The sequence below is a fragment of the Microcaecilia unicolor genome, chromosome 2 (genome assembly GCF_901765095.1).
Source record: "Microcaecilia unicolor chromosome 2, aMicUni1.1, whole genome shotgun sequence".
Lineage (NCBI taxonomy): Eukaryota > Metazoa > Chordata > Amphibia > Gymnophiona > Siphonopidae > Microcaecilia > Microcaecilia unicolor.
Genome location: NC_044032.1, coordinates 628,858,073 through 628,883,496, shown reverse-complemented (window position 1 = coordinate 628,883,496; position 25,424 = coordinate 628,858,073). Strand labels below are relative to the sequence as shown.

The window sequence follows — 25,424 nt, the reverse complement described above, 5'->3', positions numbered from 1 at the left end:
AGAGCTCCAACATGGAACAAGCGGTTCCCGAGGTGGGTGACATTAAATCTGATTTGGCAAGCTATCAAAGAGCTGACCAAGGTAACAGAGAAAACGGCTCAAGAATCAACTGCCATAGTAAGTAAGCTTGAATCTTTAAGCTTAGCTTTTGATAAACTGAAAAATGAATCATCGAACCAAATGACTCAAGTACAAACAGACATTTCGAATTTAAAGGCTACATCGGTTGCATTGGTCAAAGATAGCTTAATAACTGCTCAGAAAATTGAACAGATGCAGAATTATAACAGGAGCTGAATTTACGAGTTCTAAACTTCCCAGTAGTTACAGCAATCTCACCTATTGGAATTATTTAGAAAATACTTGACCGAAGTTCTTCATTACCTCCACCCAACTGTGATTCCTCCTATAAAATAAATTTACTATTTACCGATTGCCTCAAAAAAACAGGATGTAATAGAAGGAGTTGGAACTCAAATACAACCACAAGTGGATGATAATGTAACTCTGGATTTGTTTCTGCACTCCTGGATCAATCTTTTAGTGATATAAAAACTCGAGCTACATTACTAGTGTCATTTATATTTGAGCAAGATGTTAATTCTTAATGAAAATTTATTTTAAGAATACTTTGACTCTTTTTTGTGGGGCCAGGATTTGGATATATCTGGATGTTGCTAAAATTACCCAAGAAAGAAGAAAACTATTCCTGGCCCTAAGAGAGGACACTAAATCTATCGGAGCTAAGTTTCTTCTTCAATATCCATGCAAATGTATAATTTACTATCTTAATAACAAGTATGTTTTCTTTGACCCTGCGCAGCTCAAAACTTTTTTGGAACAAAAGACAATATCTCCCTAAATTAGATTAATGTATATGAGTAATGTGATAATTTGTGTTCATTAGACCAGGCCATAATGCCTCTTTAATTCTTTTTCTGCTTTATTATCTCCTATACTTTGTTCGCCCCCCTTAGCTCTTTTGTGGTCTGAGGTAGAGGGCCTATTTCTATAAGAGTTTAAATGCTTGGGAAATAATTCTATGTTAATTTTCTTATTATTATTAGTGATTATATATAAGCCTAAGCATAAAAGGTTTTGAAGATATCTTAGCTCTATATTTCTGTATACAAGATAGAAATGCTTGTAAAATTAATAATTTTCAATAAAAAAAAAAAAAAAAGAAAAGTGAAGACACCACGTGTAGAATGCTAAATGTGTCAGTGCTATAGCTCAAAGACAAAGTAAGGGGTCTTGTGAGAAAACCTGCACATTAAAAAAAAAAAGATTTATGGTTTATTTGAGATTTGATATACCACCATATCTGACATACAGGTCACAGCGGTTTACAATGCATAGAAAGGAACTCCATATATGACAAAAGGCACAACTTTAATCATATAACATAACTATAAAAACTTAAGTAAAATAAACAGATTAAACAATAAATAAAACTAGACTAAGACTATTTAACTCTTTCTGAGCTTTGAGAGAACATTCTCTGTCAGCGCAAGCTGATGACATCATCTTTTTGAGTGGCCAATTCATTTTGCTTGTTGGCAGATAAAGTTATTAATTGAGCATGTAAATCAGTTTCTAAAAGAGCCATCTCCAGCAAGCTCCACTAACAATAAATAAGAATCTGTTCTACAAAAGATAGTCTGTATGTCTTACAGTTTTGAGGGAAGCTTATTTGTGTAAAAGAATATATCCTTATCAACCTACCTCTGCTACAAAGACAATCACAAGACAGTCATTCTTTTCTTCCGCAGACATCTCGTAGAAGAGAGAATTCAATGTGCCCATCAGATAACTTTCTTTGCTTCTTTTCACAGTGGGAATACCCATCACGAGGGACACTAAACAAAAAAAAAATACCACCTCATCTCCATAAGTAAGAAGGATTGTTCAAATATATTTATATTTAACAATGAAAAGGAACAAACTGGTCATATTTCCATGCAATGAGTTAGAAATCCCAGGTTTTGTTCCAAGATTGTTCTCTCAGGTTTTACAGAACCATTCCTTCATGGTTAAATGGATATGAGATGTTTCTGAAACTTGACCAATGAAGTACAGTGTTACACTTCTGATGCAGCTGCATGATAAAATTTTGAAAACAGAATGCGATATAACTTGTACAATTTATTTAAATCTATATACAATTACATTATTTGTACACTAAGGAGTACTTTTACTAATGATTGGCTATTAGGGGAAAGTTTGTTATTTACTCCCCTCTAGGTATGTGTTGCTGTTACACTGTTTTTCACTTGTCTATACACTTTCATATATTTGTAGATTTTTTATTTATTTATTTATTTGCATTTGTATCCCACATTTTCCCACCTATTTGCGGGCTCAGTGTGGCTTACAATACATTGTGAATGATGGAAGTGCAATTGGTTGCAGTACAATTCTGAGTTACATTGTGAAGAGTTATCGAAAACAAAGTAAATACAGGGTATCATTTGGGGATGGAACAGCGGAGTATGTGGGAGTACAGTTGGTTGCAGTGCGCTTATAGGTTACATTAGGAAGAATTGTAAAAGACAGAGTAAATTCGGGATATCATTCGGGAATAGAACAGCAGAATGTAACAGTGGCGAGTTGAAAGGGGGACAAAACAGTATCAGGGGACATGAAGGTCTAATAATTTTATCTGTGGGTGGGGTTTTAGGATTGGTGGGAGTGCGGGAGAGGAGACTTCAAGAGAGTGTGTAGGTGCGTATCTATTAAATTGTATGGGTTTCATGTGTTTTGATCCTTGACGTAGATTTTCTCGAAGAGATAAGTCTTCAGTAATTTGCGGAAGTCGGTCAATTCGTAGATCGTTTCAAGTTGCGTGGTAGTGTATTCCAGAGTTGTGTGCTCTTGTATGCGAAGGTCGATCCGTGCAGTACTTTGTATTTTATGAGTCACTCTACCTGAACTGATACTTTTGTGGTTCCATCTTGCACTGGTTAAATTTAAAAATCAATGTAGATTAACTCTTGTCGTTATCCATTATATATACACTTATTTATGTAACTTTATGATTGCCATATAACTGTTTTATTCATGTAATGATTCTGACTGCATGATTACATGTTCATTATATAGTTGTCTTAATAAAGCAAAGATATTTACCTGTATCTGGTATTCTCAGAGGACAGCAGGCCACTTATTCTCACATATAAGAATGTGAAATCAATGAGGACCACATCAAGGCAGACAGAATCTGGTCCTCTTTTAAGATATCAACAACTAGCTCAGTGAAAGAACTACTGACAAAATAAGCACATGCCAACTGCCTACTAGACAGCTGCCCAAACTACATGTTGGAAAACCCACCAGATTGGTTCATCAAATGCTTAACTGAACACATAGAATACATGCTCTCAAAAGGACATTTCTCTTCTGACATGGGCAACATCATACTCACTCCAATCCTTCACTAATTACAGATCAGTGGCATCAATACCACAGCTAATAAAAACAATAGAGGGTCTAGTAGCACAACAATTAATGGAATACCTAACAGATCTCAATCAGGCTTCAGATTATGCTATAGCACTGAAACAGTCATAACCACCCTGATCATAAAATTCAGAAGAATAATAAGCCAAGGCCAGTCAATACTACTATTACAATTCGATATGTCAAGCGCCTTTGACCTAGTAGATCACACAATAATAATGACCCTACTCACAACATAAGAATAACTGGAGAAGTAGCAGCCTGGTTCAACAGTTTTCTAAGAACTAGATCCTACCTTGTCAAGATGTCCAATGAATTTTCAGCCTCCTGGATCCCTTAAAGCGGGTTCTCTCAGGGTTCCCCAACATCACCTGTCAGGCATTATCAATGAAAGTTTTTTCTTCTATTACCCAGTCATTCTCTTGATTTGGTCAACCAGATCTTCCACCTTCTCTCCAAAAAGATTATCCCCCCGTCCCCCCCAGGTAAGGAACATCTGCGATCCTCTGCTGGACCGAATGGTCCAGGTCAGAAACATGCAGCCATGAGAGTCTGTGTATTGCTATACCTTGAGCAGAGATCCTAGATGCTACATCAAAAGTATCGTAAGCGCCCCTGGCCAAGAATTTATGACACGCCTTCTGCTGCTTGACTAGCTGGCAAAAGGGTTCGGCCTGCTCTGCAGGAAGGGCATCGACCAAAGTAGACAGCTGCCGCACCGAGTTCTGCAAGTGAATGCGCGTGAAGAGCTGGTATGACTGACTACAGGCAGCGAGCATAGCAGCCTAATACATCTTTCTCCAAAAAGAGTACAAGGTCCTAGCTTCTCTGCCTGGGGGCGCCGAAGCATAGTCCCTAGAACTCTTGGCTCTCTTGACAGCAGAGTCCACCACCATTGAGTTGTGGGGTAACTGAGACCTCATCAACCCAGGCTCCCCATGGATCCAGTACTGGGAGTCTGTCTTCTTCGGGACAATAGGGACAGACAGAGAGGATGCCCAGTTTCATATAAGGACTTCCCTGAGTACCTTATGCAAAGGAGCTGTCACTGCCTCTCTAGGTGGAGAAGTGTAGTCCAGGACCTCGAGCATCTCAGCCCTGGGCTCATCCTCCACATCTACAGGGAATGGAATGTCCTGAGCCATTTCCCTCACAAAAGATGAAAAGGAGAGGCTCTCAGGAGGAGACAGTCTCCTTTCAGGTGGAGGGGAAGGTTCAGAGGAAATCCCAAAGGACTCATCTGAGGAAAAGTACCTGAGATCTTCCTCTGACTCCCACGAGCGTTCCTCCTCAGTATCTGAGAGCCTCAATGACATCCAAGACTGATCCACCTCAACACCAAAGACCCATGGTCTCATGGCGATGTCAAAGCGGCCGACTCTCGAATGGACTGCTTCCTCCACCGATGTTGATGGAGAGTCGACCTGGGTGGCAGCCAATACAGGAGCGGCAAGTGGCACCAAGCTCGGGGACCTCACTGCAGGTGGAGGGTCAGACAAGGCAGCAACAGACGGCATGGCAGGCGCAAGCACCCCCGACACCGATGCAGATTGACGCAGCAGTCCTTCCAGAAGCTCTGGAAGCAAGGCCCGTATGCGCTCATCAAGAGCCACCATCAAGGAAGGCTGCGGGGCTGGTGGAGCAGTCAGTGGCAGAGTCACCTGAGGCTCAGGAGCAGAAACCGGACTGTGAGGCCGACGCGCTGGCACCTCCTGTATGGAGGGGGAGCTGTCCTCCCAATGTAGACGCTTCTCAGGTGCCGAATCCCTTGGCACCCCGGAGCTCCCAGCACCATGCGTCAAAGGAGAACGGTGTTGGAGTTCTTAGCCTTCGCTCGATGCACCTCAACGAGACTCCTCGGTGCTGACGTCGAATCCCCACGTCATCTTGGGGTCAGGTCCAACGATGGACGGTCCAGGGGGGCCTGCATAGTAGGAGTCCTCGAGGCGGGTAGAAACCCACTTGATGCCTTGCTACTACCAGCGTGACTTGGCCTCTCAGAAGCCATGCCTACCTCCATTCCCAACGTCAATGCATCCCTCGATGCCGAAGGACTAGATCAAGGCCCAAAAAGTTTCTCTCTGGACTTCTCGAGCCAACTGAACCCTTTTCTTCATACGAAGACAAAGGACACAGCGAGCCGGGCTATGGTTGGGCCCAAGGCACTGGATACAACACGAATGGGTATCTGTGCCTGAGTTGGTCCGGTTGCACCGAGTACAGCATTTGAAGCCCATGGGAGTCTTCGATGTCATGGAAGGGAAGACTTCCCTAGCAAAATCAAAAAACGTTGATTGTGCCGGCAAAAAAAAAAAAAAAAAAAGGAGCACAAAAGAAGGGAGACCCGGCCGAGCATGCCTAAGAACGGCTGCAGCTAAAAGAAAGGAAACTTATGGGGACTACTCAGGCTTACGCCTGAACCTGGGGAAGTCAGAAACCCTAGCCTCCTCAGAGGAGGTTTGGAGGAGGTGGAGGGGTGAATTTCCTCTGAGACGAGCAGCTAATTGTTTTAAATATCTAGGAATGCTACTGTCGATGAACACCCATCAGCTGCATGACCTTAATGTCACCCGGCTGCTGGAGGAGACTCGAAACATGCTCCATGGTTGACAAAAGGTACCACTCTCATTGTTGGGTAGAGCGAATTTAGTCAAGATGATACTATTTCCTAAACGGCTATATGTGCTACAGATAGCGCCCCTCTGGTTGCGAAAGAAAGACATAACTAGGTTTTATAAATTAGTGTCAAAGTTTTGTTGGAGGGGTAAGAAGCCTAGAATTCGGTTCTCAAACTTAGTGGGTGGTTGGAGGCGGGGGGGGGGGGGGGGGGGAATAGGCATACCAGATCTCGCATTATATAACCAGGCGTGCCAGTTGCGCCATATGGGAGACTGGTGTTTAGATACTCAGACATACACCCCCACAAATTTGGAGGCTGCGTGCTATGCGCCTTATCAATGTTTTTCGTTATTACACCATAAAACTCGACAACTTCCGTGGAGTCATAGTACAAATGTATTATTGCGGCCGTTACGAGAGCTGTGGAAGGTGGTTGTTAGACACTATGGGGGAGACCCGACTGCAACAGATTAGCTTACCATATGTGGGAATTCTGAATTTTCACCTGGATTATCAGTGTCTCAATTTAATCAGTGGGCTGAACGAGGGATCACACGGCTGGCGCACCTGGCGGATGGGGACGGGCAGCCCCTCTCATTTCAGGACTTGATGGGTAAGGTTGGAGATTCCTGGGGATCTAGATTCGCTATACAGCAAGTGCGACATTACGTTGCCTCATTACCAGGGAACCCCCTGGGGAAACAGTTGGGGGTGCAGTTACTATTTCATTGCTCTATAAAGCATTAACGAAATGGCTACCCCCTAGAGATTATAGTCCCCTGAAGAGAGCTTGGGAAAGAGAACTGGGCACATCAGTGGAGAGGTGGGACATAGCCAAATCAATAGCAAGAGTGCCTTTGTTAACCTCGGATGCGCGATTGAGAGAATGTTCATATCGACATATTAACAGGGGGTATGTGCCTTCTTCTCAATTAGCGCATATGGGAGGGATTCAGGGCCCGGAGTGCCTTAAGTGCGGGAGGAGTCCGGGAACGTTGCTACACATGTTCTGGAGTTGTCCAGCGCTGAGGAGATTCTGGACTCAAATCCAAGGTTTGGGGGGGAGACAATTAGGGGTTCCTATCTTGGGAACGGTAGAGCAGTTAATTTTGGATATACCAGGAACCTTTAGAGGCAAGAACCGCTTTGAAACCCTGATGTTCCGCAAGATGTGTCTGTTAACAAGGAAATGTGTCCTACAGTATTGGACGGTAAAGGACCCGCCAGCATACTGGCACTGGAGGAACCAGTTGCACTTGTTGGTATCCTGGGAGGCCAGGGAGGCAAGGCTTTCGCAGAGGAGGAGAACGACTTTTTTGGCGATCTGGGGTCCTTACCTACAAATACTAAATCTAAGAGGACGTAGCCTACTTTTGAATGAAGGATGAGTTCCCTCTAGCGTGCAGCTTCATTTTGATATTCAGGTTCCTGGGGGGGAAGGGGAGGGGGAGATAGGGGAAGGAGAGTGGGAGGGTTAGGGGAGGGAAGAAACGGGGGGACATTGAAGGTTAAAATAATAAAGTTGGAGAAAGGTTGTTTAATCATCTTATACTGTTGGGATCATAATAGTTGTTAGCACCGGAATGAATGAGATTGTGTAATCAATGGGGGATCTCAACAAAAAGATTAAAGTAATGAGAGGGAGGGTTGGACGGAAAAGATCAAAAATAATGGTTGATGCACTTTAATATCTCATTCGTACTCAGATAGATGATAACTATGTTTTGATATGTTAAATGTGATGACTGTTTGTTTTGTTAAATCCTCAATAAAAATTGTTGAAAATTAAAAAGAAAGGAAACTTAAAGCGGGTCAAAAAAGAAAACTAAGAAAATATGGGAAAAAGGTTTTTTCTGTTTTTTTTTTAAATAAACTGAAAGAAAAAAAAAACCTAAAAGCTATTTCCTTTCAGGCTCATATGCTAGCAAGGAATGGCTACACAGGGGGAATTATCTCTACTTTCTTCACACACTATTGCCCTGACCAACAGAAGAACTGACTTCGGGCCTCCTGCTTCCCAGCGTGCAATGCAATGACTGAACTTGCATCCAGAATTTCACAGGTTATGACCGCAAATCAACAAAATTACATAAATCTCTCATTCTTACCCCCCGTTCTTCCTTGAGTAAAAATGATATTTGGCTGCAGGCTGTCTTCTTGCTCCAACAGATGAGGCAGGTAAAAGTAGAGATTTAACAATGGTAAAGATAGTCTGCTGCTAAGATTGAGTGGTTTCCACTTTACGTCCTCTTCTAAATTAAAACCAGATTTACAAAAAAGAGAAAGGTACTTAATTCTGCAGCACTTGTACATAAGCCTTATTCAGTACTACAACTGAAAGTAGCCTTCTTCTTATATAATAAAAGTAAACAATCCCATGTTTCCTGAACCACAATAATATACAAAGTAGAAACAATGGTAATAATATTTTTAATAGGACACCTGTGAAGCCCAAAAAGGCACTTATTGTAAGCTTGTTTTAGGCACCAATATTGACTTTATATGTCCCTTTATAAAACAAGCTCACAGATTCAGTCTCAACAGCACAAATTTATAACTTCTCTGAAAATGTCAATTTGTGTATGTACTCTACATGTGTAAACACATTTTATAAAATACAAATAAGTACTTCCACCTCCACTCCTCCCAGCCTAGCCCAAAGTATGCCTCTGGGAACACCTACATATTGAATGCATAAAGGGATATATACACTTTTCATGCACATATATGGTCACACAATTTTACATATGTTCTTTTCTGCATTTAAAACAGGCTTTACATTAGGAACTTACTGTTTGAAATAGTAAGAGAACTCTTAACTTCCACTGAACAAATAAATGGCTAATAAGGACAAGGTACAAACATAATTGGGTAATGTGGATCTAAATCTGTATTACCAAATTTGGGAATCCTGTCCTATATAAAGGACCAAAAGATAGAGAGTTTGGTCTTCACCCTAAGTTAGTGGGACCTCATCATACCATAATCATAAAAAATTAGGGCTGCACACCGATTAAAATTTTTAATCACATGATCGCATACTGTCCCCCTCACACTTCCTCCTGTATAGCATAAAATATACACAACAGATGTAAATTCTCAAAACTGACATATTTCAATTACTAAACAGAAAAAAATATATATATATTTTTTTTACCTTTGTTGTCTGGTAATTTTATTTTTCTAATCAATTGTTCACTGCTTCTGGTTCTGCTTCCCGCTGCCTGTGCTCTGAACTCTGTTTCTAGGGCATCCTGTGAATTCATTATTTCTTTTCTCTCCTCCTTTCTTCTTCACTTCCTGTCATATATCCATCTTTCATGTTCTGCTTTCTTCCATTTTTCTTCCATGCAATCTATCTAGTTTCCATCTCCCCTCCATGGGCACAATCTCATCTCCCCTCTCCCCCTCCTTCCGCTAGCCTTCCCTCTGTGGGCACAACCTCCCCTTCCCTCCATGGGCAAAATCTCCACCAGGGCCTGGCATTTCTGCCTGGCTGCATCTCCCTTCCCCCTTTGCCTGTACTCTAGCATCTCTCACTCTTCCCCACCCCTACTGTAGCTGCTCCTACCTGCCCCTCTCGGTCCTCTGGCCTTGCCATTAACACTGAAGGCAGGCTGCTTCTCTCATTCGCCCAAACCTCTATCTATAGCCTCCCTCCAAGAAACAGGGAGTTCTGGCAGAAGAGAAGGGACACTACATAGAGAGAAGGCTCGGGTGGATGAGAGAAGCAGCCTTGCCTTCAGTGTTAAAGGCAAGGTCAGAGAACCAAGAGGGGAAGGTAGATGCAGCATGAGAGCGCAAGCCATCTCTTGTGAGCCCCAGTGCTGCTGCCCACAGCATCTCCTGCCTTGTGCCGATCCGGAAGTGCAGCGGGCTCGTACCTCCTCAGTCACTTCCGGGTCACAGGTGCAGAACTCTTCTTCCCCCACTTGGCCAGTAGCTGCCTCTTCCCACAGCAGTAGGGACAAACCGGCAGCCGGTCACTGCAGTTCAGGTGAGCCCCAGTTTTTTGTAATACTGGATGGTTGTGGGTGAGGAAAAGACCTGCAGTTAATGTGCATTAACATTTTTTAATGAGCAATATACATTTAACGTGTTAATTGCTTTACTAATGTATTAAATGTGTGACCCTAGAAACATTTTCTGAAAGTAGGTGATGCGTATCTGGACAGGGTTACAAGACCATTTCTAAACTTTTGAGGCTCCAGTCATCAACTGTGAAACAGCCTAAAAATGGAAAATGTTGAAGACCACTAAGACAGCACCAGGAGTAATGGTCCTACCAAGATTGACTCACAAGCAAACTGGAAAATCACAGTAAATAACAAAAAAAATGTAAAGGACTTGTTTGCGTCTGTTCTTGCGGCCGGCGGAGTCCAATCAGGCCAGCAATACTACGCAGACAAACCCTCTCAACTATACCTTAAGAAACTGACAAGTAGATTAAAGCCTTTAAAACAAAAACACAGAAAAGAGAGCCAAGAGAAGCTTCCGTTGGGGGAAAACACAGGTTTATTTTTTTATCCAGAGATTTAGGATAAATAATAAGAAATAGTCATAGAAATAGTCTAGAATATGACAGAAATGAGAACATATATAGAAATGGAAATTACAGTGGAAAGTGGGAGCATGACATTCTTTCAAACTCCCTGGCTTGGGAGCCAAAAGAGATGTACACTGCCCAATCTCCTATCTGGCACAGAAATATTATATAGGATTTCTTTTCCCTTTCAATACATGGAGCACAAGGAGGAGGGAGGGTTTCCTCACCTCCTTAATTAGCATCTTACAGTCAGGCAGGATCTCCTGACAATAAAGAAATATATAGCATCTGATTATATTTCCTTTTGAAGATGCATTTGGTCTGTTGTCCAAATGTTTTGGACCTCTTCTATTCATCTATACAGCCTTTCTCACACAAGAATACATTTTCTCAGAACCTTTAATTAGTATTTCCCCTATTCTGAAAGAGGAGACAAAAGTTAATTACTGCTTCCTTATAGAGTTGTTATAGAGGTGTTAGGTTTCTCTTGTCAATAGAACTATTGCTATTGACTCCAGGGATCAGGGAGATAGTGTTTGAATTGTTCTAGGCAGAGAAGGAAATAAGGTGTTACCTGGTCTTCCTCTCATGGTTGTAAAAAAAGGGTAATTCTCTCCTGGATAGTAGCCTTACTTCAAAGGGCATGGGAAAGAATTCTGTCTTCTGACCATATTCAATGGGAGAGATTGTGGGCAATCAGGGCTTATAGTGTAATTGCCATTCCAGCAAGCTTCTCTTGATTAGAATGAAAGAAACCTTCATTTCTCTCTGTCCAACATATGAGACATTAATTTCTGTACATTAAATAATTGGAGGCCTTCCACCTCCTACAACAACTCCCCCAACCCCCCCCCCCCCCCCCCCGCAATAATATTTTCTTACCCAGTCCTGACTACAGGATTTCTCTCTCTCTCCTCTGTCAGCCCCCCTGCCCCTTCACCTGGAACTTCCTTTGATCTGCATCCTAAAAGTCTCTCAAAGGCTAATAAACACACTCATGTAAACAGCAAATGGATTGTCTTTCACTTGCTTGGTCAGAGGAAGGTGGGGGGAAGAGGTGGGGGTGCTTGCTCCACCTGGCCTGCTTAATAACATTGTAATTTACAGAAAAAAGAGAAATTTCCACTTCTCATCGTCTGTACATTAATTCTTAGATATTAGATACTTAGCAGCACTGAAACTGCTTGGTTCAGGCCTTCATAAGTACAAAGCACACCTCCACCAACATCAACAGACTACAGGCCTCTCTCAATGTGGCTGATACGAGGGCTCATATTTCAGCCAACGGGAAAATACCTGAATGGAGATGTTGTTCATGAAAAGTGTAGCTGGGAAGTAATCATTGCTCTCTCTCTGTTTTGTTTAACACACTACTGCCTATCCCAACTGTCAAGTATGCAAGAGGTATCATAGTGTAGGGCTACTGTGCCACATCAAGAACTGGATTTCCCAAAGCCCATCTTAATAATGGTTTATGAACTTTTCTTTTGGGAAATTATTCAAACATTTTTAAACCCTGCTAACCTAACTGCTTTCATCACATTCTCTGGCAACAAATTCCAGAGTTTAATTACTCAATGAGTGAAGAAATATTTTCTCCAATTCATTTTAAATTTACTACTTAGTAGCTTCATTGTGTGAACCCTAGTCCTAGTATTTTTGGAAATAATTCCTACTACCATTCTATTTGCTTTCTTAGCCACCATAAGCACATATAAATACATAAGTATTGCCATACTGGGCCAGTCCAAAGGTCCATCAAGCCCAGCATCCTGTTTCCAACAGTGGCCAACCAGGTCACAAATACCTGGCAAGATCCCAAAAAAGTACAATATATTTTATGCTACTTATCCCACAAATACGCAATGGATACTCCCCAAGTCCATTTTAATAATGATCTATGGACTTTTCCTTTAGGAAGACGTTCAAACCTTTTTTAAACCCCGCTAAGCTAACTGCCTTTACCACATTCTCTGGCAATGAATTCCAGAGTTTAATTATACGTTGAGTGAAGAAATATTTTCTCCAATTCGTTTTAAATTTACTACTTTGTAGCTTCATTGCATGCCTCCTAGTCCTAGTATTTTTGGAAAGAGAAAAGAAATGATTCACATCTACCCGTTCCACTCCACTCATTTTACAGACCTCTATCATATCTCCCCTCAGTCATCTTTTCTCCAAGCTGAAGAGCCACAGCTGCTTCAGCCTTTCCTCATAGTCGTCCCATCCCCTTTATCAATTTTGTTGCCCTTCTCTGTACCTTTTCTAGTTCCACTATATCTTTTTTGAGCAGAGGGTTTAAACGTATCATCAGTGATGACACCTAGATCCTTTTCCTGAGTGGCGAGTCCTAATGTGGTACCTTGCAACACAACTACGGCTTGGGTTCCTCTTTCCCACATGCATCACTTTGCACTTGCTCACAAAAAAGTCATCTGCCTTTTGGATGCCCAGTCTCCCAGTCTTGTGAAGTCCTCTTGCAATTCTTCACAATCCTCTTGCGATTTAACAACTTTGGATAGCTTTGTATCATCAGCAAATTTAATTACCTCACTAATTATTCCCATCTCTAGTTCATTTATAAATATGGTTAAAAACAGCTGTCCCAGCACAGACCCCTAAAGTGGAAGTGTGAAGGGTTAGGCTGATCTTTATATGACCTCCCCTACCAAGGAACCTATTAGTTCTTTATCCTAAATTCCCCTGAAGAGGTCAAGTGAAATTGAAATACATAGTAACATAGTAGATGACGGCAGAAAAAGACCTGCACGGTCCATCCAGTCTGCCCAAGATAAACTCATGTGTATACCTTACCTTGATTTGTACCTGTCTTTCTCAGGGCACAGACCGTATAAGTCTGCCCAGCAGTTTTTCCTGCCTCCCAACCACCTGTCCTGCCTTCCATCACCGGCTCTGGCACAGACCGTATAAAAAATAAAAGTCTGCCCTCCCCTATCCTCGCCTCCCAACCACCAACCCCTCTTCCCCCCACCTGCTCTGCCACCCAATTGTAGCTAAGCTTCTGAGGATCCATTCCTTCTGCATAGGATTCCTTTATGCACAGCCCACGCATGTTTGAATTCCGTTACCGTTTTCACCTCCACCACCTCCCGCGGGAGGGCATTCCAAGCATTCACCACCCTCTCCGTGAAAAAATACTTCCTGACATCTTTTCTGAGTCTGCCCCCCTTCAATCTCATTTCATGTCCTCTCGTTCTACCGCCTTCCCATCTCCGGAAAAGATTCGTTTGCGGATTAATACCTTTCAAATATTTGAACGTCTGTATCATATCGCCCCTGTTCCTCCTTTCCTCCAGGGTATACATGTTCAGGTCAGCAAGTCTCTCTTCATACGTTTTGGAATGCAAATCCCATACCACCCTCGTAGCTTATATATATATAAAAATAAAAGCAAAGGCCAGTGCAGAGCGAGCTCCTGAATCTCTTAAACCGCAAGCGATTCTACAGTGCTGGCTCAGGGATACACTTCAGCCCTCTTCCTTTTCTTGGTAAGCAATCAAAGCCACATCATCATTAGATTCAGGAATCACATGTTATCAGCATCATATGGATAACTACTCACTAATCACTACCTTTCTTATGAAAGTTCAGCAGAATCATGGAAAATTTGTTGTAATATCAGAACATGTCGGCAGTTGTCCATCCAAGATATTAGTAACAAGCTGACCTATATTTTACCTTTCTAATTCACATCAAGTCACAATGCTGAGAAAGCTATGATTTCCCAAAAGCAATGGGATCATGGACACGGTCTAATTCTTTATCATTCTGCTAGCTTAGAAATATGTGTTATGCCTAGCATCTATCTCAAGTTAGTTCAACATTAGCTCAATGTCCAGTACATTATTATTCAGCCGTTGCAGTAAGCAGAATCATCTAGCTTTAAGCTGTTTGTCTCCCCTAATTGTTACATTAATCATAATCATTTTCAACCCGGACCCGGGTGTCTGTATTCTCAGACAGAATTTCCAGACTATCAAGAGAACCCCACTATCTACCCTACTCCATTGAGAATACTGACCATTTAACCCTACTCCCTGGTTTCTATCTTCTAACCAGTTTTTAATCCACAATAGGACATTGCCTCCTATTCCACAACATTCTAATTTCTTCAGAAGTCTTTCATGAGGTATTTTCTCAAATGCCTTTTGAAAATCCAGATATACAATATTCACTGGCTCACCTCTATCCAAATGCTTATTCACCCCTTCAAAGCAAATATAGTAGATTGGTGAGGCAAGATTTCCCTTCACTAAATCCATGTTGACTTTGTCTCATTAATCCATGCTTATGTATATACTCTGTAATTTTTTTCTTTATAATAATCTCTACCATTTTGCCCAGCACTGACATCACGCTCACTGATCTATAATTTCTCAGATCATCTCTGGAACACTTTTTAAAAATCGGTGTTACATTGGCCACCCTCCAATATTCCAGTACCATGCTTGATTTTAAAGATAAATTACATATTACTAACAATAGTTCTGCAAGTTCAATTTTCAATTCTGTCAGTACTCTGAGGTGTATACCATCCGGTCCAGGCGATTTGCTACTTTTCAATTTGTCAAATTGCTCCATTACACCTTCCATGTTCAAGAGATTTGTTTCAGTTTCTCTGACTTGTCAGCATTGAATACCTGTTCACAACAGTGCTGTAAAATTAGTGCCAGAACAGCACGGGGAAATAAAGCCTTGATGATCAGAGCTAATAGCATGCAAATTTAGATGCGCTATCAGCTCTGATCATTGGGGTACTTCTGCGGGGGGACTATGCCTGAGCATGTGCCCAAGGCACAGCCCTCCCACAAAAGTTGTCTGACAGATCTGGGCTGTCAAATATATTTTTTAAAAAAGCTCAGACCTGTGAAGCAGAGTAATAAAAGGACCTGGAGGTCCAGTGGACCTCCAGACCCCCTACCAACCCCCAGACACAAGAGGCTAGGAGGCTGGGGGTGAGGTGGACACCCAGACCCCCTCTCCCCATGAAAAACAGTTTCCCCAGTGGCTGAGTGGCACAACCCCCATCTGCCCTGGTGGCCTAGTGTCTCCCAAGCCCTATTGAAGCAGAAGGAGGGAGTAGCACTCCCTCCGTCCTGTGAGTGCCCCCTTCAAAATGATGGCACCCTGCCCTGCGTTACACGTGCTTGCCAGCTCTGATCAAAGGGTGACGGGCAAATGCAATCAGGAGTGGAAGACTCGCCCAGAGGCAGTTGTGACCCAGTCGGTGGGAGCAGGATATTAGTGTAAAGCACAAGCACCAAGTGCAGGCGGACCTCAGCTGTGCTGGGAATAGAGCCTCACTAAGTGGCCACAGGCAGGTGGCTAGGAGTTTCATGACAGTAGTGATTCGAGTGGATAAAGTGAATAAAGTTACCTCATGATCGAGTGGATAAACATGTGGATAAAGGTGAGCCGGTTAATATTATGTATCTGGATTTTCAAAAGGCATTTGATAAAGTACCTCATGAAAGACTCCAGAGGAAACTGGAAAGTCGTGGGATAGGAGGCAATGTCCTATTGTGGATTAAAAACTGGTTAAAAGATAGAAAACGGAGAATAGGGTTAAATGGTCAGTATTCTCAATGGAGAAGGGTTGACAGTGGGGTTCCACAGAGGTGTGTGCGAGGACTGCTGCTTTTTTAACATATGTATAAATGATCTAGATATAGGAATAAGTACTGAGGCATGTAAATTTGCAGACAACATGAAGTTATTCAAAGTTGTTAAATCAAAAGATGATCATGAAAAATGGCAAGAGGACCTTACAAGACTGGGCATCCAAATGGCAGATAATGTTTAATGTGAGCAAGTACAAAGTGATGCATGTGGGAAAGAGGAACCCGAACTATAGATACATGATGCAAGGTTCCACATTAGGAATCGCTGACCAGAAAAAGGATCTAGGTGTCATCGTTGATGATACATTGAAACCCTCTGCTAGTGTACAGCGGCACCAAAAAAAAAAGAAAAAAAATTAAAGGTGGTATTAGGAAACGAATGAAAACAAAACTAAGGGCATTATAATGCCTTTGTATCGCTCCATGGTGCGACCGCACCTTCAATACCGTGTGCAATTCAAGTCACCGCATCTCAAAAAAAAAAAAATAGCGGAATTAGAAAAAGTACAGAGAAGGGCAACGGAAATGATAAAGGGGATGGGATGACTTCCCTATGAGGAAAGGAAGAAATGGCTAGGGCTCTTCAACTTGAAGAAAAGACAGCTGAGGGGATATATGACAGAGATATAAAAATAATGGGTGGAGAAGAACGGGTAGACATGAATCTCTTGTTTATTCTTTCCTAAAACACTAGTACCAGGGGGCACAAATGAAGCTATAAAGAAGTAAATTTAAAATAAATCGGAGAAAATATGTCTTCACTAAATGTGTAATTAAACTCGAATTCGTTGCCAGAGAATGTGGTAAAAGCAGTTAGCTTAGCAGGGTTTTTAAAAAGTTTGGATATCTTCCTAAAAGAGAAGTCCATAAGCCATTATTAAGTTGGATTTGGGAAAATCCACGGCTCATTTCTAGGATAAGCAGCATAATACAGACAGAGAGGGCAAAACAGCATACAACCAAAGTATCCAGAAAAAAAGAGCAACACTGGGCCTTCAAGACTAGGACAACAGGAGTACTTTATTAACAGGTGACCCGACACGGACCGTGTTTCGGCGTCAGAAAGACGCCTGCCTCAGGGGTCAGAATATTGAGAAGGTAGTGTATGAGTGATGAAGCTCACATGCCTTAATAAAATAAAGTCTTTCACAAAATATCCGCTGTAGTGCGAAAAAAACACTGGCTCTGACAAAGAGCCTTCTTCTGTGCACAATTTTCGGTGCACAGGAGAAAGCTCTTTGTCAGAGCCACCATTTTTTTCGCACTACAGTGGATATTTTGTGAGACACTTTATTTTATTAAGGCATGTGAGCTTCATCACTCATACGCTAACTTATCAATATTCTGACCCCTGAGGCAGGCGTCTTTCTGGCGCCGAAACACGGCTGTTAATAAAGTACTCCTGTTGTCCTAGTCTTGAAGGCCCAGTGTTGCTCTTTTTTCTAGGATAAGCAGCATAAAATGTATTGTATTGTTTTGGGATCTTGCCAAGTAATTGTGACCTGGATTGGTCACTGTTGGAAACAGGATATTGGGCTTGATGGACATTTAGTCTGAGTATGGCAACACTTATGTTAACATGGTTTCACTAGAGGCAGCTCTTGTCAGACAAATCTGATTAATTTCTTTGTGAATGGATGATCAAGAGAGTTGGATCGAGCGAGAGCACTAGATGTGCTGTATTTAGATTTTAGCAAAGCCTTTGACACTGGTCTGCATACACAACTAATAAACTGCGTGTTCTCGGTATAGGTCCTAAAGTGACTGACTGGGTTAGGAAATGGTTGAGTGGAAGGCGACAGAGGGTAGTGGAAAATGGAGCTCAAAGAAAGAGGATGCTGACAATGGTGTGCCACAAGGTTCGGTTCTTGGGCTGGTTCTTTTTAACATTTTTGCAAATGATATTGCTGAATGGCTGTCTGGTAAGGATTTTCTCTTTTTGGACAATAGCAAAATCTGCAATAGGATAGGCACCCCTGATGGTGTGGATTAAATAAGGAGGGACCTAGCGAAGCTTGAGGAATGGTTCCTGAATTTGACAGCTAAGATTTAATGCTAAAAAAATGCAGGGTCATGCATTTGGACTACTGTTAGTGATATGCAATTTATCCTTAAAATCGAGCATGGTACCGGAAGATTGGAGGGTGGCCAATGTAACGCCCATTTTTTAAAAAGGTTCCAGGGTAGATCCGGGAAATTATAGACCGGTGAGGCTCACGTCGGTGCCGGGGAAAATGGTAGAGGCTATTATCAAAAACAAAATTACAGAGCATATCCGAGGACATGGATTACTAAGACCAACTCAGCACGGCTTTTCTGTGGGGAAATCTTGCCTGACCAATTTACTTCAATTCTTTGAAGGAGTAAACAAACATGTGGACAAAGGGGAGCCGGTTGATATCGTGTATCTGGATTTTCAAAAGGCGTTTGACAAGGTACCTCATGAAAGGCTACAGAGGAAATTGGAGGGTCATGGGATAGGAGGAAATGTCCTATTGTGGATTAAAAACTGGTTGAAGGATAGGAAACAGAGAGTGGGGTTAAATGGGCAGTATTCACAATGGAGAAGGGTAGTTAGTGGGGTTCCTCAGGGGTCTGTGCTAGGACCACTGCTTTTTAATACATTTATAAATGATTTAGAGATGGGAGTAAGTAGCGAGGTAATTAAATTTGCTGATGACACAAAGTTATTCAAAGTCGTTAACTCACAACAGGATTGTGAAAATTACAGAACGACCTTACAAGACTGGGAGACTGGGCGGCTAAATGGCAGATGACGTTTAATGTGAGCAAGTGCAAGGTGATGCATGTGGGAAAAAAGAACCCGAATATAGCTACGTCATGCAAGGTTCCACGTTAGGAGTTACGGACCAAAAAAGGGATCTGGGTGTTGTCGATAATACACTGAAACCTTCTGCTCAGTGTGCTGCTGCGGCTAGGAAAGCGAATAGAATGTTGGGTATTATTAGGAAAGGTATGGAAAACAGGTGTGAGGATGTTATAATGCCGTTGTATCGCTCCATGGTGCGACCGCACCTTGAGTATTGTGTTCAATTCTGGTCGCCGCATCTCAAGAAAGATATAGTAGAATTGGAAAAGGTGCAGCGAAGGGCAACTAAAATGATAGCGGGGATGGGACGACTTCCCTATGAAGAAAGATTAAGGAGGCTAGGGCTTTTCAGCTTGGAGAAGAGACGGCTGAGGGGAGACATTATAGAGGTATATAAAATAATGAGTGGAGTGGAACGGGTGGATGTGAAGCGTCTGTTCACGCTTTCCAAAAATACTAGGAGTAGGGGGCATGCGATGAAACTACAGTGTAGTAAATTTAAAACAAATCGGAGAAAAAGTTTCTTCACCCAACGCATAATTAAACTCTGGAATTCATTGCCGGAGAACGTGGTGAAGGCGGTTAGCTTAGCAGAGTTTAAAAAGGGGTTAGACGGTTTCCTAAAGGACAAGTCCATAAACCGCTACTAAATGGACTTGGGAAAAAATCCACAATTCCAGGAATAACATGTATAGAATGTACGTTTCGGAAGCTTGCCAGGTGCCCTTGGCCTGGATTGGCCGCTGTCATGGACAGGATGCTGGGCTCGATGGACCCTTGGTCTTTTCCCAGTGTGGCATTACTTATATACTTATGACTGCAAAAACCCTGAGGGAACGGTACACTTTAGGGGCTGAAGAACTTTTGAGCACAAAAGAGAAGTGAGACTTGGGTGTGATCTTATGTCACGATCTTAAGGTGGCCAAACAGGTCAAAAAGGCGACGGCAGAAGCTAGAAAGATGCTTAGGTGCATAGGGAAAAGAATGGCGAGTAGGAAAAAGGAGGTGATGATGCCCTGTACAAAGCTCTGGTGAGACCTCAATTAGAATATTGTCTACAATTCTGGAGACTGCAGCTTCAAAAAGATATAAACAGGATGGAGTCTGTCCCAAGGGTAGCTACTAAAATGGTCAATGGTCTCTGTCAAAATGTAGGGGGACAATATGTACACTTTAGAAGAAAGACAGGAGAGGGAAGATATGACAGAGACATTTCAATACTGCATGGCGTAAATGCAAAGAAGAGTCTCTTTCAATTGAAAGGAAGCTCTTGAACAAGGGGGCATAGGATGAAAGTGAAAAGGGATAGACTCAGAAGTAACCTGAGGAAATACTTCTTCATGGAAAGGGTGGTGAATTCGTGAAACAACCTCCCGCTGGAAGTGGTGGAGACAAAAACAGTATGTGAGTTCAAAAGAGCTTGGGACAAGTACATAGGATCTCTAAGGGAGTGATAGGGAGAGTAGATAGCATAGAGGGACAGACTGGATAGGACATATGGAGGCTTATTTTCAAAGCACTTTGGGAGGCTAAGTTCCATAGGTTTCTATGGAACTTTGGGAGGCTAAGTGCTTTGAAAATGAGCTTGATGGTCTTTATCTGCCTACATTTTTAAATGTTTCTTCTATGTTTCTAGACTTCAGAAAACCTAGTGTTTCTAATAGCCCACCAGATTATTAGATATGGTATGCTAAATTAGTTAACTGTAAAGGGCTTCTATGTCTACATTAAGTAAACAAGACGAAAGTGCTTTGGTTTTCTAATATTTGATTCCTGCTTTTATTCCTTTGAGTTCTACTTACTTTTTTAACTGTCTTGGGTGCAATTTTAGATTCTTCCTTATCTCTGGAGCCACAGGTAAGGTATCTTTTTTGAGGATCACTTTGCCATGTTGGTTCAGTACTTGATTATAGCACAGCTGAATTAAAATAATTCATTTTATTCAGGAGTATCATTTAAGCTACAGAAAAAAAGATTCAACTGTTTCAGAATACAGCTGCTAGGTTACCCTAATCAGTAGCACCAAAAGGTGTGACAGTATTATACTTTTGCTGATAAAACTTCACTGGCTTCCTAGTCAAGCAAGAACAATGTTTTAAGATGGTATGTTTTGTGTTCAAGTACCTTCTACCTTTGTAATTAACTAATCTGATAAAGGATCCTCAGTGGGGTTTCTGCAGGGGTCTGTACTTGGACCGCTACTTTTTAACATATTTATAAATGATCTAGATATGAGAGTAACCAGTGACGTAAATACAATTTGCTGACCTCAAAGTTATTCAAAGTTGTTAAATTGCAAGGGGACCGTACAAGACTGGGAGACTGGGCGTCTAAATGGCAGATGACGTTTAATGTGAGCAAGTGCAAAGTGATGCATGTGGGAAAGAGGAACCCGAAATACAGCTTCATAATGCAAGGTTCCACGTTAGGAGTCACCGACCAAGAAAGGGATCTTGGCAGCGTTGTTGATGATACATTGAAACCCTCTGCTCAGTGTGCTGCGGTGGCTAACATAGCAAATAGAATGTTAAGGTATTATTAGGAAAGGAATGGAAAACAAAAGTGAGGATGTTATAATGCCTTTGTATCGGTCCATGGTGCGACCGCACCTCGAATACTGTGCTCAATTCTGCATTTAAAAACAAAAAGATATAGTGGAATTAGAAAAGGTACAGAGAAGGGCAACGAACATGATAAAGGGGATGGGACGACTTCCCTATGAGGAAAGGCTGAAGCGGCTAGGGCTCTTCAGCTTGGAGAAAAGACGGCTGAGGGGAGATATGATAGAGGTCTATAAAATAATGAGTGGAGTGGAACGGGTAGACGTGAATCGTTTCTTTATTCTTTCCAAAAATACCAGGACTAGGTGGCTTGCAATGAAAATACAAAGTAGTAAATTTAAAACAAATCAGAGAAAATATTTCTTCACTCAACATGTTTAAACTCTGGAATTCGTTGCCAGAGAATGTGATAAAGGCGGTTAGCTTAGCGGAGTTTAAAAAAGGTCTGGACGGCTTCTTAAAGGAAAAGTCCATAGACCATTATTAAATTGACTTGGGGAAAATCCACTGCTTATTTCTGGGATTAGCAGCATAAAACGTAGTGAACTTTTTTGGGATCTTGCCAGGTATTTGTGGCCTGGATCAGCAACTGTTGGAAACAGGATGCTGGACTTGATGGACCTTTAGTCTGTCCATGTGTGGCAATACTTATGTACTTATCCTAGAAGATCTTCTCATTTGACTGTTCTTTATTATATTTTCCTTCTTCTAATGGTATATGCTCATGCCACACCTGGACTAGGTTTGCTGAACACCCTGTAACTTAGACCAATTCCTAATAGCTTGCTTAACTGTACAGATTCTGCTTCAAGTTTAGCCACCCATCTATTTATCCCAATTAACTCTGTACTACCCATCTTGTCCCCATCTATATATCTGCACATGGCCCCTCAGCTACATAGAAAAGCATTAGCATCATATTTATGCTATTTGAATGTTCTATCACATTCCTTATTAGGTGTTTCACTATTATGCTGCCATCATATTATATCTATGTTATTGAATATTCTTCCACGCTGTCTATTATGCAATTGTTTGTATTGTACTGACATATTTCCAAGTTTACCTCGTTTATTTCTATTTCTATTTTTATTTGGTCATTTTTACTATTATGTTGTTAACCAAATTGTAAGTTTTATGTTAAACTGGGCCTGATGTACACCACCTAGTGTGAATCTGTTCTCTGTTCGTAAAGGCCATTAATAAACCCAATAAATAAAAAGTTTTTGAGAGTCCTTTATTCCACACCCTTATTGCTTTAAATTAGAATCTACTAATACTACTACTATTTAGCATTTCTATAGCGCTATAAGGCGTACGCAGCGCTGCACAAACATAGAAGAAAGACAGTCCCTGCTCAAAGAGCTTACAATCTAATAGACAAAAATAAAGTAAGGAAATCAAATCAATTAATGTGTACAGGAAGGAGGAGAGGAGGGTAGGTGGAGGCAAGTGGTTACAAGTGGTTATGAGTCAATAAATTAATTAATAAATTATTAATTATTAATAAATTAATAAAACCTAAACTGCCCAGGGGCTATTCCCAATCAACCTCAAGCTCCCCACAAAAGGCCTCAACCATTGTTTTCCGACTCCAGCAAAAAGAAACAGCAGGAAACAACTCCAAAAAAATGTGAATCTTCTTATTTCTATTAAACTACAAGCATCTTGCATGTTGTTTCATAAGAATCTAAAAATATATTTGTTTGGAAAACTGCTATTGTAAGATTTCTTATCCTGTGATTAGTTTATGTGAAAGATTTACAGAACTGTATATCTTACCATTAGTTATGTATTGTTATTTATGATTGATGTCGGGAGTTAGCGGTCTATAAATGCCTGAAAACAGAATAGAATAGTATCAGCCTTATTTTCGAAAGTAATGGACGCCCAGATTTTGACCCAAATCGGGAGATAGGCGCTCATCTCGCAAAGGTGCCCAAATCGGTATAATCGAAAGCCGATTTTGGGCGTCTTCAACTGCAATCTGTCGCGGAAATGGGCAAAGTTGATGGGGGTGTGACAGAGGTGTGGTGAAGGCGGGACTGGGGCGTGTTTATTGGCCAAGAGATGGGCGCCTTCAGCCGGTAATCGAAAAAAGAAAGGCGTTTTTAGCGCGAATTTGGGTCATTTTTATTGCACCCTTTTTTTTCACAAACAAGTCCCAAAAAAGTGCCCTAAATGACCACATGACCACCGGAAGGAATCGGGGATGATCACCCCTGACTCCCCCAGTGGTCACTAACCCCCTCCCAGCATAAAAAAAACAACTTTAACAACATTTTGTGCCAGCCTCTATGCCAGCCTCAAATGCCATACCCAGCTCCATCACAGCAGTATGCAGGTCCCTGGAGCAGTTGTTAGTGGGTGCAGTGGACTTCACCCAGGTGGACCCAAGCCCATCCTCCCCTACCTGTTACCCTTGTGGTGGTAAATGGGAGCCCTCCAAACCACCCCCAAAATCCACTGTACCCACATGTAGGTGCCCCCCTTCAGCCATAAGTGCTATGGTAATGGTGTAGAGTTGTGGGCAGTGGGTTTGGGGGGGGGGGGGGGATTTGAGGGGCTCAGCACCCAAGGGATGGGAGCTATGGACTTGGGAGGTATTTAATTTGTTTTTTTTTTTTTTTAATTGTTACAATTGCCCCCTAGGGTGCCCGGTTGGTGTCCTGGCATGTGAGGGGGACCAGTGCACTACGAATCCTGGCCCCTCCCATGACCCAATGCCTTGTATTTGTTCGTTTTTGAGCTGGGCGCCTTCGGTTTCCATTATCGCTGAAAAACAAAACCGCCCAGCTCAAATCCGCACAAATCCGATGCATTTGCCGGGCACAAACCGTATTATCGAAAAAAAAAAGATGGATGCCCATTTTTTTCGAAAATACGGTCTGGCCCGGCTCTTCACGTACCCGTTCTCAGACATCCAGTCAAACAAAAGCAAAGAAGTCCGGACTTGTTTGCTTTTGTTTGACTGGATGTGTGCGGGATGAATCCACTGAATGGATCTCCTGTCTGAGAGATAGTGTCAAAAGACGTCGGATGTAAAATCTGCTTATTCCATTGCAGTTGCCTTATACACAATGGATGAATTAGAATGATATATCGCTGTGCTTATGCGATGAACAGACAGCTCCTGAGGACGCCGTTGGTGAAACACAGCACTGTGTAGAGCTGCAAGAAAGGAATTGTTTGTACAAAGAATTTATGGACAATAAATTGAAACAGTAAGAAAGTATGTTATGAACTTTGGAAGATCTTGAACACAACTGAAATGGACCATAAAAGTGTGGATTTTAAATAATCATGGAATAATTGTGTTAATAAAGAGTAATTTGATAAGATTTAAAATCTAAAAGAATATCTATTCCTATAAAGTTTTATGCTGAGCTAGGTATCATCACATTATGCAGTTTTGATGCATTTCTACTAATTATTTGAACTCTACAGGTACTTTTGCATAACTTTCAAAACCAATTATGAAATTCAATTTTAATTTTGTTGATTCTTATTCATATGTGAATAAAGATTACATTAATGATGATAGGTTTTCACTGTATCCTCACAAACCTGTATAATTTTGAGTTGTGTTTCTCCTCTCTACCACCACATGCTTAAGTTCATTCAGGACAGCACTCAGCTCATGTGATCTTCTTTTGTTTTCATTTTTGGCAACCAAAAGCCTTTGATGAAGATCTAAGAATTGTTTCTGGTAGATATCTACTTCATTGCCTGTAGAGAAATACATTGAGATAGCTTATAAAAAGAGA

General features: G+C 41.6%; 1 protein-coding gene across 1 annotated transcript in view; it reads right to left on the bottom strand.

Moving 5' to 3' along the window:
* MGAT4D (MGAT4 family member D) overlaps positions 1-25,424 on the bottom strand; it is a 393,296-nt gene that overhangs the window by 223,317 nt on the left and 144,555 nt on the right. The window contains exons 4-6 of the mRNA XM_030192245.1: positions 25,225-25,386; positions 8,187-8,330; positions 1,726-1,859 (exon numbers count right to left, since the gene is read on the bottom strand). Of these exons, the coding sequence (XP_030048105.1) occupies positions 1,726-1,859; positions 8,187-8,330; positions 25,225-25,386 (440 nt within the window). The remainder of the gene's footprint in view (positions 1-1,725; positions 1,860-8,186; positions 8,331-25,224; positions 25,387-25,424) is intronic.